The sequence below is a fragment of the Momordica charantia genome (assembly GCF_013281855.1).
Source record: "Momordica charantia cultivar OHB3-1 chromosome 6 unlocalized genomic scaffold, Mcharantia_2.0 BLBB01000006.1, whole genome shotgun sequence".
NCBI lineage: Eukaryota > Viridiplantae > Streptophyta > Magnoliopsida > Cucurbitales > Cucurbitaceae > Momordica > Momordica charantia.
The window spans coordinates 29,888,627-29,903,382 of record NW_028275164.1 but is presented as its reverse complement, the minus strand read 5'-3'; the positions used below and the strand labels follow the sequence as shown (position 1 = coordinate 29,903,382).

General features: G+C 34.2%; 3 protein-coding genes across 6 annotated transcripts; 2 read left to right on the top strand and 1 right to left on the bottom strand.

Annotated features, from left to right (window-relative positions):
- The first annotated feature begins 56 nt into the window (after window positions 1-56).
- LOC111022860 (uncharacterized) lies at window positions 57-3,047 on the top strand. Its single transcript, XM_022300142.2, is given in 8 exon segments — window positions 57-251; window positions 1,107-1,305; window positions 1,397-1,518; window positions 1,813-1,957; window positions 2,042-2,100; window positions 2,187-2,385; window positions 2,730-2,800; window positions 2,803-3,047. Coding segments are annotated over 7 exon segments (702 nt in total). The 5' UTR covers window positions 57-251; window positions 1,107-1,244; the 3' UTR covers window positions 2,848-3,047.
- Window positions 3,048-4,390: 1,343 nt separating this feature from the next.
- Window positions 4,391-5,169, bottom strand: LOC111025787 (auxin-induced protein 22D-like). Its single transcript, XM_088125278.1, has 3 exons — window positions 4,956-5,169; window positions 4,599-4,755; window positions 4,391-4,427 (listed from the first exon to the last, which is right to left on the bottom strand). The coding sequence occupies exons 1-3, from the start codon at window positions 5,167-5,169 to the stop codon at window positions 4,391-4,393; spliced, it is 408 nt and encodes a 135-aa protein (XP_087981404.1).
- Window positions 5,170-8,468: 3,299 nt separating this feature from the next.
- On the top strand, window positions 8,469-13,171 carry LOC111025762 (uncharacterized). Of its 4 annotated transcripts, none has more exons than XM_022303673.2 (6): window positions 8,469-8,764; window positions 9,490-10,243; window positions 10,589-10,647; window positions 10,932-11,060; window positions 11,282-11,417; window positions 12,220-12,473. In XM_022303673.2, the coding sequence occupies exons 2-6, from the start codon at window positions 9,539-9,541 to the stop codon at window positions 12,298-12,300; spliced, it is 1,110 nt and encodes a 369-aa protein (XP_022159365.1). In that variant the 5' UTR covers window positions 8,469-8,764; window positions 9,490-9,538; the 3' UTR covers window positions 12,301-12,473. The 4 variants fall into 4 exon arrangements, with proteins under 4 accessions (XP_022159365.1, XP_022159347.1, XP_022159361.1 ...); XM_022303655.2 differs by lacking the exon at window positions 12,220-12,473 and adding an exon at window positions 12,480-13,171 and having other exon boundaries at window positions 8,475-8,764; XM_022303669.2 differs by lacking the exons at window positions 8,469-8,764; window positions 12,220-12,473 and adding exons at window positions 8,794-9,058; window positions 12,480-13,171.
- Window positions 13,172-14,756: the final 1,585 nt, after the last annotated feature.

Here is a 14,756-nt window from a genome sequence, read left to right as displayed (position 1 = left end):
ATATGAAAATATGAAAATAACCAAAAGAGTAGTATCCAAAGTAAATATCTATTAAGAAGTACGAAAAAAATGTAATGGTTGGAGCTAGGAAGCCCATAGGTTCCAAATCCCTCCGTCGGCTGCTCAACGGAGCCCTGTTCAATCGCGCGGTTCGTAGTCCTCCACCGCGCTCAACGCCGCTTCTCTCTTTCGCCCCCATTTTCTCTCGCCCTCCGTGGACGCACGGAGCTCAATTCACTCTTTCTTATCAGGTACTCTCTCAATCTCTATTTAGATCTTTGGTTTTGAACTTATTAATTTTGAGGTTTAATGCTTATGTATATGACAAACTTTGTGATGGTCTGCAACTAAAATGAACTCTAGATTTGAAATTTGTCAAATTTGTGACCTTGATGATAATGGGTTCTCGAAAAAACGACATTTCCCTTCATTGTCAGTCTGAATGTGCTCTGTTCTTGATTTTGATTTCCAGTTGAACTTGTAAATGGTGCTTATCGTATTCTGTTAAAAATGTTTCCGTGTTGAATTTGGGTGATGATTCGCAACTTTCGGTTCAGTTTGTGGCTTGTAGTTCTTGTTCTTCCTTTTTTATTTCTCCTTTTGTTTCTTTATCTGTGCACAGTTTTTGCTGGGTATGGTGCTAGTCTTATTATCACATTGTTCTCTAATTAATTAGTTCAAATAGCCATTTTATTAGTTATTATCAAACGGGACTTATCTTTTTATGTTTTAATTGACTATCAATATTTCTTCTTTTATGTCTTCATCTTGAAAATGCATATGCACTACTTAAAAAAAAGGTTTAGCATTAAAATCAGCATAGCAGCAGAAATTGAACAAAGCAAAGAAAATTGATTCAAAGGAGAATACTACAATCGTTTTTTTCTTTACTTCCTTTAAAAAAAAAAAATATGCTAGATGTTTTGGTAATCTCTCTTGAACTTTGTGTTGTGAGGATGTCTTCAGTTCTTGTATAAGTTTCTCTTGAGTGAAATGCTTTATATATCGTAGGAAAGAAAAGGATAGATGGATAAAATTATGTGTATCAATTGTGAAAAATTGAAAACATTTATTTCTGAGTGGGTACTTACTATTTCGTTCAGTAGGTCCTTAATTGGAGGTAAACGCCCAAAACATCTTAGGACTGAATTGCGTCAAAGTCATTGCATCTGAAATCATTCTCGATCTCCGGGCCATGCTTGAGTGCACTTCTGAGTTCCAGAAAGAGGCGCTACGAAACTTAGATGCTGGGCATTTCATATGGAGAACTCTTCCTCCTTCTTGGAGCTACTGCTGCCTTCATTGGTAATTACTGCACCACCTTTTCTCATTTGTTAAGTGATCTAAGAGATTTAATCCGTGAATAGAGTTATGACTCCCAGATTCTTATGAAAAGGGCCAAAGGATCTCCCAGTGATAGCAAGAATGGCAGGGAGGATGGCTGGAAGAGCAATTGGATATGTTCAGTTAGCTCGAGGTCAGTTTGACTCTGTCATGCAACAAACTCAAGCTCGCCAGGTGTGCTCTTATTTAGTTTAACCAACTATTAGTAAATTATTTGGTGATGTTTATGAAGGCTTCAGCAGTGTTTCTTTTGACTTCTCCTATGCGTAGGTAGTAGTCTTACTCGCCAATTTGTAGTTAATATATTTTCAAGGAAAAAGTTATCATGATTCCCATATGAAAATAAAAAAGTAGCATTGTATCTGGAAACAATCGTAAAAAGTAGCATTGTATCTGGAACCATATGCAATCGTAATTGGACAATCATTAAAGAGATGAACGCCCTTTAACATGATTCCCTGTTTGCAGGTTCACAAGGAATTGCAAGACACTATGGCTCAGCTTGATGCTATTCGTCATGAAATCCGAAGCATATCGATTCTGAATCCTGGGCCATTGACTCGGAGGCTTGTGGATGATCCCGAGCTCAGAACAGCTGATAGTGGCGTAACTAGTACGTGATAATGTATCATTACAGTTAAATTTTCGCAAGGGTTTCTAATTATTATAATGTTTTTTTCTTGTGTTTGGAATGCAGGTGATTTAGCAAAAGAAAAACATACTGTGGAGATCACACCAGCAGCTAGCAGTCTGAAGGTTCTTATTAATTTCTGAATATCATGATGGATCTCTTTTGCCACTGTAAATTTAAGCTACTTCAATGGGTCTGCACATTTCTTCAGGTAGCACCTTCACAAATATCAAATGAGCACAGCCGAGCAACTACATTCGCCAGATTGGCTGAATCACCAACCATAAAGAATGGTTCCACTGGCTCATTTCCAATTGCTACAGACGGAGATAAGCTTTATGATGAGTTAGGACTTCCTACAGTTTTACCCATATCCGCGGAAAATAGTGGGCTGTTACCTAAACGCCCGGGTAAGTTATCTAATTACAATAAAAGATAGTATAATAATTACCTTATTTTACAAATATATTCATTTCTGGTGTTAAAATCCTGACTTGAGAGTTTAGTGTACTTGGAAGTAACATCAATTGATGTGATATTAGATGAGCTATATAGAAGGGTGGGGCACCTACCTGATAACTGCAGTTGCAACTATTTTGGAGATTTGCTCTCATTTTCATTCAATTATTAATATTATACTAAACAGAATTGATGTCCGTTAGTCATGGGGAAACTTTTGTTTTGAAGACTTTGCAAATAGAGATGTATTCTGTCTATTGAAGATATTTACCAGTACTTTCAATGTTTTTCCCAGATGAGTTAAAAGGATCTGACATAATGTTAGAAGCAGTACTGGAAGCAGAAGTGGCTCACAATGCAAAAGAATTTTTTTCTCAAATCACCAAAGCCAAATGAAACAAGAACAAGGATAACAATCTCATCGGCATTTTGGTGCGACGCATTGCTTGAACTTGTATTTATGAATGGAACAGAGTTTGATATTCAGGGTGACCTATAAATAAAGTTCAGACGGATCAAAAATGGTACCCCAGGTATTCCCTCTTGACTTCATATGTGACATTTATGCAAGGGAATGAATGACATAGAAAATTACACTTGGAAATTTTATTTACTTTTGCCTGTCAGGAAGAAATAGGGGAAAGAAACACGAATGCATTCTTTCTACTGGTTTTTATCAGTTATGTACAGAAGCGTGTGCTCGATTACTGATTCTCAATGCTGCTTCTAACTTGGGCTTATTTTGTTAACGACGAATCTTGTTATACCTTGGAAGAACGAAAATCCTCTCCGTGATGGGTCTTTTTTTTGGCAAAGAGATGCACATTAATGTTACTTCAAAGTTCAAACTAAAGTATAGTTACCAAAAAGTAATTTTTAATTTTTTTTAGGGTGTGTTTGAGAATGATACTATAATGAGTGATTTTAGAAAATGAGATTTATTTCCAATTGATTTTGAAAAAATGATTTAAAAATACAATTTATTTTGTTTTTGTTTTGAAGTGATTTTCATATGATTAAAAGTAATTTTGAATTTTTAATATTTGGTTTCAAACTTGATTTAATAAATGCCAACTTCTTAAAAGGACATTAAACTATAAATTATTAATTTAAACAATTATTTAACTATCAACAATTATGATTAAAAAATTGTAGATATTTTCATTACAATTTATTTATTTATTATTATTATTATTTAACAATAAAACAACTGTTTTAGAATTAGATAACAATTGTTTGAATTAGATGATGAAACTAAGATGTGTCTGGGAGTTGTTATTGCCAAAATCACTTCTATTCATTATGTTTGATAAATTAAAAATTTTATTTTAAAAAAGTTTAAAATATTTTAAAGTGACTTTGCTGTTTCAAAAAAATAATAATAATAATTTAAGTGACTTTGAAAAATGAACTAAAGATATATTTTTTCAAAATTACTCATTCCAACGTCACTTCATGTAAAGAGAGATTAATTCCATTTTTTTAAAATACAAATTGGAGTATCCCATCATTTGTACAATACTACAATTAGATCTCAAGTAGCTTCTTCTTTTTTCTTTTTTTATTTTCTTTTGCTGAGTAGCTTTACAAAGAATCATACAAAAACACAACATCTGTAGATAATTGAGAATGATAAGATTGAATTTGAGACAAAAACCTCCTTTTTAATTACTATTATTATTTTTCTATAAACAACTTAATCCTCTGGCATCTGCTCCTTTCAGCCTCTTGGAACAAGAGATAAACATACTGTATCCACAGAAAAAGAGAGGGAAAAAAAAAGATTAAACCGTTAATAAATGATTAAATTTGCCGTGATTCATCATTTGCTTAGACTTTTGAGTTCTTGAAAAAAAAAATAGAGAAAAAATGATGAGATGTGGAGAGACTCGCTCCCATGAAACATCTCCGACCAGCATCCAATCACCATCTTTATCTTCATAAGTTAGAACACAATCACACCCACTGTATCCTTCTCTCTCTGAAGATCTCCCTACAAAATACCATCAGATTAATATGTTACAATTTAGTAACAGAGAAACTAAAATAATTTTAAATAATGTTTGAATTAATTGTAATCATCCTCTGATCCTATTTTAACATAAATTATCACATCTTGGTCAACATTATAATATAAAGATTGCAATTGATAATAGAAACTTACCATGTTTGAAGTTGAACATGTTTTCCAAGGTATCCAAAAGCTGTTGATAGCTGTGGTAAAGCTTTGAGATCAATCTTCCTCAGGTATGGAGCTCCATCCATGCTCACTTTCACATAAATTCCACTCCCTGATTCCTTATTCATCTCCTTCTTCTTCCCTGCTTCAATTATCGCATTTTTCCTGTAAGATCTCACTGGTGGTCACCCTACCACTTGCGCCCTGCAATTTTTTCGCCACAATTTTCAGCTCAAACCCTAATTTCCTAAAACAGAGCCACATTCGTCCTATCCGTAGATTGAGAGGCTTTAACTTAATTCATTGAATTAATCGTTCATCGAATCGATTTGATCGACTTACTTTGCTGGTGGATGACTCCGTAGCTCGCTCCAGCATCGGAGAGAGTGGAGTCGCTTCCGGATCTGGATTCGTCAGCCGCAGGCGGCGAGGCTGGCCTCTTACTCTGTTTCTCCGATTGTTGTTGTTGCCGTTGTTGTTCTCTCCGCGGCAATCCTAATCGCAGCGCCGTTGCCTCGAAATTGAGATCGTTTCCGAAACTCGCTCGGCGTTTCATACCTATTGAGATTCAGTTGCTGCTGCTGCAATGGATGAAGAATGGAATCTGATCTCTGAGAACTCCACTGAAAGATTCCGGCGAAGAGGAAGCGAATTGGAAAACGAGGGAGAAGGAGGAGGTGGTTATTTGTTAGAGTGCGTGTGTGCATGAAGCTGATTTCCGCTCATCACCATTGACAAGGATTTCGCGACGCCTGTAGAATGTAGTGTACTCCACCCCACGCGCACCGTTCTCTGAATCTAAGACTCAAGAGTATGTTATGTTTGTAAACAATTTTCTAATTTTAAAAATGCAATATTTATTTTTTTGTTTAAATACTCGTTCTTATACTTAAAAAAAAAACATTTCGTTCTATGTATTTTCAATTTTTATTAGTTTTAGTATGGCATTTCAAATATAGCCATAAATTGTATTAAAATGTTTCCAATATATAATTTTGCAAAATAAAGATTAGGAGTGGTCACTTTTTTTTAGTATAAGAATCAAAATGGACTTTTTACAAATATATGAATTAAAATAAACAAAAGTTAAAATTATAGAGACAAAAAGCTTTGAAAGGACAAAATGAAAACATAGTAAAACAACCAAAATAGTATTTAAATCTATATTTTTTTAATAAAAAATCTTATTGGATAGAAAGTATGTTGTTTTTTTTTATTGTCAATTGAGAAAGATAAGACATTTATGATCCTATCAAATGTCAATTGTTTCATTCGTGGCCTATCTCTACATTTGTTGAACTAAGAAAAAGTTAAATTGCAAATTTGATCTATAAACTTTAATAGTCGTGTCTAATAAGTACATTTTGTGTCAAGTACTAAAATTTAAAATATATCAATCATCTATCAGACATAATATAAAAAATCTAGAGAGTTATTAGACATTATTCACACGATATTTCTAAATAAATTATAATTTGTCGAATAAATATATTTTATATTGATATTTGAATTTATATAATCTCTAATATTTATCTTCTTAGTATTTCTATTGAATTCTTGAATGGATGCCTTAGTTTGTTGACCTTGATTGACTTCTTAGCTTGATGTTAATGTTGATCGGCTTTCTGAACTTCTTAATCTTGATCGGCCTTTAGCTTGCGAAGGATCTTAATCGACCTCATTTGGCTTGATGTTGATCTTGATCACCTATGGCTTGTTGATCTTAATTGGTCTCTAACTTGTTGGCTTGACGATAATTTTGATCTTCAGAGAGTTGAAAGATTTTGATCCTATGCGTGGATAGAGAGGATTATGATTCCATGGAGGATATTGATCCTGCCAAGGAGAATGACCCATATATTTATAGTTTTTCATGGACCTCATATGAGCTTGGATTTCGTTGTCTTTTTTAATTAATTTAAAGTTACTTGTCAAAATTTAATTGGTCTTAAATTTAATGACATATAATTTTATTTTTAAATTGTGATTGGTCAAAATTTATCAGGGACTTCGAGAATAGAAAGTGGACAATGAAAACTTTTAATCATTCTTTGCGTAAACTTTTCCCAATGCAATAAAATGAAACTGAAAATTTTGAAGTAAAAAATGGGAAATTTCCCCAATATATAAAAACTTAATGGTTTCTAGTTGAGATTCAGATACGCGCTGGAGGTTGCGCGTGGAGTGGAAGGAATGAGATAAGGTCGGGACAATTCCAGTTAGGGGTGAGCATTGGTCGGTCGGGATCGATTTTTGTCCAGTTTCAATACTAATCGATCTTGTCAGTTTCAATTGGTCGAAAATATTTTTACGTCTTTGTACAAATCGACCGTTTGATTGATTGTTCGATCGATCGATTTGATCGGTTTTCAATAGATACTAACCTTGAAAAGGAAAACGAGTGTTGCTACATCCGAAACGTAGAGATTTGAAGAGGGAAAAATGAGAAAAAAAGGAAGAAAGAGAATAAACGTGGAGAGGGAAAACGAAAATGAGAAATGGAAAATAGAAGATAGAAGAGAATGGGAGGAAGAAAAGAAAGAGAGATTGAAAAATGGGATAAGAACAAATGGCTAAGGTGGGGAGGGAAAATGTATGAAAAAAATAATAATAAATAAAAGGAATTCACGTGAATCATGTTGAAATGTCACAGAAACCGGTGTGACCGACAGTATAAAAATAGCACACAAAAAAACATGGATTTATTATTTTTTTATATATAGAGTATCAGGTTTAAAATTTTACAAAACCCTAATTTATACAAGTGAGACCAACATAAATGTGACGTTAAAAAAACAAAAAGTAATGATATTTTTATAAATATATATTTATTTTATGTCTTTTAGTATACTTTTAAATCACAATTGCTAATATAAGCTTAGCTTGGTCAAGACATATTGCTCATCTTAACTCTATAGAAATTGACATATGTTTATGATCAAAAGATCATGAATTCGAATCCTCCGCCTCACTTATTGTACTAAAAGAAACACCTTGATCAATAGTAAGAAGAGTCGTGTTTAATAATTATAGGACGAGCGATTGTATTATCAACATTTAGGATAGTTATATGTAAGGTGTATGAACCATGATTGTTAGTCTCATAGTTTCGACTAAAAATTTTCTTGTTATATGAGATATAATTCTTACCCTTATAGTTCGGATTTGGATCCATAGGTTAACGTGTCCATTATTTTAGTGAAAAGTAATCAAACCATATGTTAAATCAATTTGAGCACAGTACAAACCACATTCTTACCTTTATAGACTGAAATAATATCTTTGGACACTCATGGGTACTTTGGGTACCATTGTGCTTAACAAATGGTATCAGAACCATGGATTAAACTTAGATGTGTTGGTGAAATCCTCGGGTGCCAAACAAAGAAATGATGAATCTTAAAAGATGTAGTTATGCGTGATTCATGATTGTGCTCTATCCGAGTGTACTTAGAGCTTTGGATAAGAGCAAACTCTCGTTGTTGTCTAATAGTGGACGAATATTTGACTACTTAAGAGGAGACTCTAAAAAAGGACAATTATCTTTATTAGTATTTTGGGTTAAACAAAAACAAAGCAACAAAAAAGTATAAGGACTAAAACAAATCTTTTGAAGGTGCATGCACTAAAATAAACAAAAATAGAGAATAAGATGAATTAGAGTAAAAAATATCATCATGGAAATAGTATTTAAAACCAATTTTTAAAAGAATTTAAAGACTAAAATATAACTTTTAAAGAATTAATAGAGAAAAATAAAAAAATCATATTAAAATGAGATTTGAACCTTCTAAGGGGAGAAAAAAAGAAGAAGCAAAGTTGGGATGGAAGGGAACATAAAAAGGATTAACGGTCATAAACGATTTAGACAAGTTGTGGTCTGAGGATCGGTCACGCGGAAATGTCAGAATGGGAAAATTCACTCTTGAAGTTCACATTCACATATCCAGTAACCAATTATTGAAAAATTTTCTCGGGAAAATTCACTCTTGAAGGTCACATTCAAGTAACCAATTATTGAAATTTTTTTTTGGGAAAATTCTCTCTATCCCAATAATCCACATCATGTTCTTCTCCAGATCCAATTTTGCCCTAAAAAACACACACAATCTTCCAAGTTCGTAAACCCAAATGCAGGCGTTGACTTCCAGGTACAGTCCATTATTTTCTATCTTTAGATTTATATGCATTTCGGTTTTGGGTTTCTCCGAATTGCTCTCGATCGAGCTTACAGCTGAGTTCTGAGGCATTGACTCAGTTTCTCCGTTTCAATTAATTAATATTTAGAAATCCAGCGATTGAAAGCTCCTTTTCAATCACTAAAACCCTGTTATCAGTTTAGGAATATTCTTGTATAATTCTGATTCTCAAGTTCTGACCGGAAGTGAGAATTTGTGTGTGCATATTATTTTCACTTCCCTTGCTTCTGTTCTCTGCTCTTGAAGGTAGAAATTTGAAACCCAGATCTTCCATGGTCTTCAGTAGTTGGAAGTAACTGGGAGGTTGATGAGATTTGCCTTGGCTATTAAGCTTCAAATTTTTGATGGTCTTGATCGTTGAATTAATTCCCCCATTCAAGTTGTTGTGTTTTCCTCTTATTATTTGATCCTTTGGAGAGATGTTTAAGAGTTTTCATCATTATTGAGATTTGTTCTCTTGTGAAGTATGCTTTCTAGTTCATCCATCATTCTTAAGTGAAATTATCTAAAGTAAAAATGAATCGTCAAAATCTTTTGTCATTCTTCTGATCCTTCCCTGTATCATCATCTACTGCATATTATCAAATCCAAGTCTTGCATCAATAGAACTCGTAGTTTCGGATCATCAAATTGATTATTTTCTGATAATGTCTTTTCATAACTCTTATGTTTACTAGGAAAATCTGTATGATTTACTGTTCCTTTGAGCTTAGACCGTAGGCATCAATGTCTATCATATGTGGCATTCCTATTCTTGAGTGTGTATGCTGTCTGGGATGTGCTCGTTGGGCCTGTAAACGCTGTTTTCACTCAGCCGTTCATGACAGTGAAACTTGGGGCTTTGCCACCGCTGATGAGTTCGGGCCTATTCCCCGAATTTGTCGATATATCCTAGCTGTGTATGAAGATGATATTCAACAACCCCTTTGGGAACCGGCTGGTGGTTATGGAATCAATCCAGATTGGTTGCTCATTAAAAAATCATATAAGGATACTCGAGGACGTGCGCCTCCGTATATTTTATACCTTGATCACAATCATGGGGACATTGTTCTTGCCATCAGGGGACTTAATATGGCAAAGGAGAGTGATTATGCAGTTTTATTGGACAACAAGCTGGGGAAGAAGAAATTTGATGGTGGATATGTTCACAATGGGCTTCTGAAGGCAGCTGGGTGGGTTTTGGACACTGAGAACGAAATTTTAAAGGATTTGGTGAGCAAATATCCGGATTATACATTGACGTTTGCAGGGCATTCCCTTGGCTCTGGAGTAGCAGCCATGTTAACTCTGGTAGTAGTTCAGAATCGCGATAAATTGGAAAATATTGATCGGAAGAGGATAAGGTGCTATGCGATTGCTCCTGCCAGGTGCATGTCCCTAAATTTGGCTGTTAGATATGCAGATGTGATCAACTCTGTTGTTCTTCAGGTAAATTGTTTATTTTTTCCATGGTTTTTTCATAAACTAATCAGTAACCATTGTGAAAGTTATTGAAATAATGTGGATCTATGCCTTCTGAGGCCTTGATAACTCCCTAGGATTTGTTTTTGCATATCTTATATAACAATTCCTCAATCTTTACACCAACATTCTAGTGATCCTAAAGTTTTTTTTAGCAATGTTATTCATGATTAATTTATTTTATGTACTCAGTAAAAGAAAAAGAACTTTCTTTTTTTGTTGTATTTGAACACAGCCTTGATTGTTTAAAGTGTGCTAGGAGAATTTATATTTGCACTTCAAAATGTAACGGTGATTATTATACTGAACCAGGATGACTTTTTACCCAGGACAGCCACACCCTTGGAAGACATTTTTAAATCACTTTTCTGGTATGGTTCAGGACAAATTACTTTATGGTGTTGAATCTTTTTACGTTGTTTGTTTTCCGTTTCTGTTGCTTAGTCCTGACACCATTTGCAAAGTAGATATTGCTGCAAATATGGAAACTAGAGCTCTATTCTTGCATAAAAGTAATAATAGAAAATTTGCGTCTGTTAGAAAAGAATGAAATGGTAGCTTGGATTTATTTAGTGTTAATTTAAGTTTCTCAATAATCATATGAAATTCTTCTTTCCAAACCATGAATATTAAACTGGTTTTTATTTCCTTGTAGTTTGCCATGCCTTCTATGCATGAGGTGCCTACGGGATACATGTGTATCAGAGGAGAAGATGATTAAAGATCCGAGGAGACTTTATGCACCGGGACGACTTTATCACATCATCGAGCGAAAGCCCTGCAGGTAAAAGACCTGCATTTTCCATATTAAGTGAGTTAAATGTGGTGAATTATCGAGCATCGGTTTTAAAAGTTGAGAGAATTCATGAATTTATGGCTTTCTTGTACTTGTTTTGTGGGAAATATCTCTCAATCTTATCAGTTATTGAAATGTTCTGGCTTTCTAGACCGTTGGAACGTGCCCTTCTCTAACAATTGAATGGATTAACCTGTTCTTGTTCAAAGGTGCGGAAGGCTTCCGCCAGTTGTGAAGACGGCTGTTCCGGTGGATGGGCGGTTCGAACATATTGTTCTTTCTTGTAATGCAACTTCTGACCATGCAATCATTTGGATAGAGAAAGAAGCCAAAATGGCCCTGGAAGTAAGTTTCATTCTACCTGGCCTTTTATGCTGACTGTTTGAATTTTAGTGAAATTTTGGAACACAAGCATTCTTTTGCATTTCTTCACCTTACATTTATCATTTTGGTGCATTTTTTCCTCTCTATAATTGCCCGTAAATTTGGAGTTGCCATTGGTGGATCAGTTTCTTAGGGGTGTTCACGGGGGGTCTGTCCCCATCCCCGCTCCCCATTTGATTCCCTATTCTCGTGAAATTTTTCACGAAATTTTGTGGGAAATTTTTCTCTGTTAATTTTTTTAATTGTTTAAAATTATTTCTCAATTAAATAAATTTTTAAAGAAGTTGTAATTAATTACTTAATTTTAAGGATAAACCCCATCTGCGTGTTTAATCCTCCTCTCTCTATATATATTGGGTGGATAAAGAGGAATCAAAGTTTTTCAAGTATATGTATGTATGTTGAATATATATATGGGGGGGGCGTAGAAAAAACTTCTCCCATCACCGCCCCGCTTAGGGCAGGCAGGGCCTTGCAGGGAAAACGGACACACACACACGAGAACTACTAAAAGCATTTGAAATTGTGTTGCTAATCGGGACATTTCTTTCGAAAATTTCAATGGACTCTATTTATCCTGATCTCGGACTACATTTGAACGTTGATATAGAGCCAATTCTATATCAGGTTCATTGATTGGGGCTTTACCTGAATTCTTCTAGAAACATCAAGCCAATTATTAAAATCATGTTCTTCCTTCAGTTCGGAAAAATTGATGACAAACTATCTGCTATCTGATCCATAATATTTGTTTTGGATGTAGAGTACAAATATCAATGGTTTCTTTCAGCACTTGGCAAGATGCATTACCTATTCAAAACAAGGACTTAGCAGCATCTTATGATTACATGAACAATGTCATCATTCTTCCAATATAAAATGTCAAATTTTAGTTTCTTTGTCCTGTTCGTTGCATGTATGTGAATACGAGGCATTCATGTTGTTGTCGCTATCTGCATATGAGTACGATGAAGTCATTGCTGATAAACGAAAATGGCATCGATCCGTTTCTGTTAACTTCAGTTAATGCATGAGGATGATAAGGTCATGGAGATGCCACCCCAACAAAAAATGGAGAGGCAAAACACTATAGCCAGGGAGCACAGTGAAGAGTACAAGGCTGCATTGCAGCGGGCTGTGACGTTAGCTGTGCCACACGCATACGTACTTTCCCCGTACGGGACCTTCAGCCAGACAGATGAAGGGGAAGAAGAGTCACCAGGCTCAAGTGGAAGGTTGTCTTCAGGTTCGTCGAGGAGGAAGAAAGAAACTTGGGATGAACTGATCGAGCGCCTCTACGACAAGGATGATTCGAGACACGCAGCATTGAAGAAATCACACAGTAGTATTTGACATTGCACTAGATTCATTCATGTTGACATTCATTACTTAATTGAGTTTGGTCGGATGAATCTACTGTATGATGTCGGATTATCCTTGCCCGGGTGTCGATTTTCTTGGATTCACCTGTTCAGAGATGATTGAAAATATGCAGTATTCATCCAAATTTTTAGGAGTCTGATCAGGAAGTGGATATTGGTAGTATGGAGAGGTAGATTTTTTTTTTTGAATTAATTTTTTTTAGGGATATCACATTCTGTACAATTGTTTACAAGTCGACTATATATTTATATTATATGTCAATACTTCTATATAATAGTGTGTGATATAGCTTGATATTCTTATCTGGTAATTAAGGACGAATGCTTCCCATTTGTTTTGTTTTGTTCTCATTTTGAGAAAATAAGTGTATTTATTAACTTCCTCTATTTCCTTTTTCTTATATTTTGCTAACATTGTTTAAGATCTGTATGCAGTAAACAAAAATGAGTTATTTAGGTCCGTGGATAACTATTTTATTTTTAAAAATTAAGTTTAGAACCACTACTTCCACACGTGTTTCTTCTTAAAAACAGTTTTAAAATCCAAGTCAAATATTGAAAACTAAAAAAAAAGTTTTCAAAACTTAGTTTTTTAAAATTTGGAATTAAAATGTTGGTAAGAAATATGAAAAACATATAAAAAAATCATGAGAAATCAAGCATACTCATTAATTCATATAAAAGTATGGTTAAATTTGTTTTAAAATGAATTGATGAATTTGGTTGTATTATCTCAATTTTGTTTTAAATTTCATGGATAATGTTGGAAATTAACCATCGAGTATAATTTCTCCTTCCACATAAAATATCTACGTCCAGTCTTCCAAGATGTGGGTATTTCTCAAATTTTGGCTTAGAAAAACTCTAAACCCGAAAACACGAATATATAGGCATCGACACAGCGCCATGGCAATCGTCCGCACGTGCACAACAGTGCTGCGGTGCTGCCCCTTAGCGCCATGGCGCTGCACTTTCAACCCCCTTGGTTTGCAGCGTCCGCTTCCCCTGTTTTCCATCCCCGCTTCGATCCCGACTTGATCCAGATTCATCCCTAGCTCGTTCCGACGTCGTTTTGACTCCATCAATCCCAACAAACATATTAGAATACATATTTGTTATAAATGTAATATTGAACTTATAGTATGTATGTATCCATATATATAATATGATAGTTTTAAGAGGGTGGATCTCACCTTATTAAAATTTATAATTCTTGGATATCACTAAATTATTTATCATAGATTATTATTGAGGATGAAATTTATTTGAATGTCATGAATCTTAAGAATGGAATATAATGTCTAATCAAGAAAGTTAGGAATGATTTTTCTTTGTCATCCATAAGTATGGTAAAAGAATATTGTATGTCCTAGAAAATATTTGTATAATGTAAGGATGGTTTTGAGAGTATTTGCGAAAATATTTTAATTGTTTTTTTATTACTTTTTCTACAATTTTCATTATATTCTCACATCTCATTTCTATCACGTTTAACACAAAGTCTGGTTTAGTTTAGGTATATAATATATTTGATTAGTATCGTGTTGGTACACATTATTTTTTGTTTAGCAGATTTCGTTGAAGATATTCAATTGAAAATGGTGTGAATTCAATCATTCTATTAGGTCAATTCACGCATCTACACATATCAATATATAACAAAGAAAAAATACTGAGATATTAATTATTGGTAGAAATCAAAGTTGTTATTGATTGGCAGATAAATACAAAACTCTAGTGGCCATTATCAACCATGGGGTGGTGGCGCAGTTGGCTAGTGCGTAGGTCTCATAGCTATTTGAGTTATCCTGAGTTCGAGCTTCTCTCACCCCATAATTTTTTATCACGAGCACATCGATCATTGATCAATCTATAGATCTTAATATATAAGAAATATTATTAAATATTGACAAAAGAC

Excerpts from the sequence above, each read along its gene's own strand:
- LOC111025762 (XM_022303655.2), top strand. The coding sequence starts at position 9,539 with ATGTCTATCATATGTGGCATTCCTATTCTTGAGTGTGTATGCTGTCTG. Across the intron at positions 10,648-10,931 it reads ATTTTTAAATCACTTTTCTG|TTTGCCATGCCTTCTATGCA; the intron begins GTATGGTTCAGG and ends ATTTCCTTGTAG. Across the intron at positions 11,061-11,281 it reads ATCGAGCGAAAGCCCTGCAG|GTGCGGAAGGCTTCCGCCAG; the intron begins GTAAAAGACCTG and ends TCTTGTTCAAAG.
- LOC111025787 (XM_088125278.1), bottom strand. The coding sequence starts at position 5,169 with ATGAAACGCCGAGCGAGTTTCGGAAACGATCTCAATTTCGAGGCAACG. Across the intron at positions 4,756-4,955 it reads CGGAGTCATCCACCAGCAAA|GGAAGAAGAAGGAGATGAAT; the intron begins GTAAGTCGATCA and ends TAATTGAAGCAG. Across the intron at positions 4,428-4,598 it reads CATGTTCAACTTCAAACATG|GGAGATCTTCAGAGAGAGAA; the intron begins GTAAGTTTCTAT and ends GGTATTTTGTAG.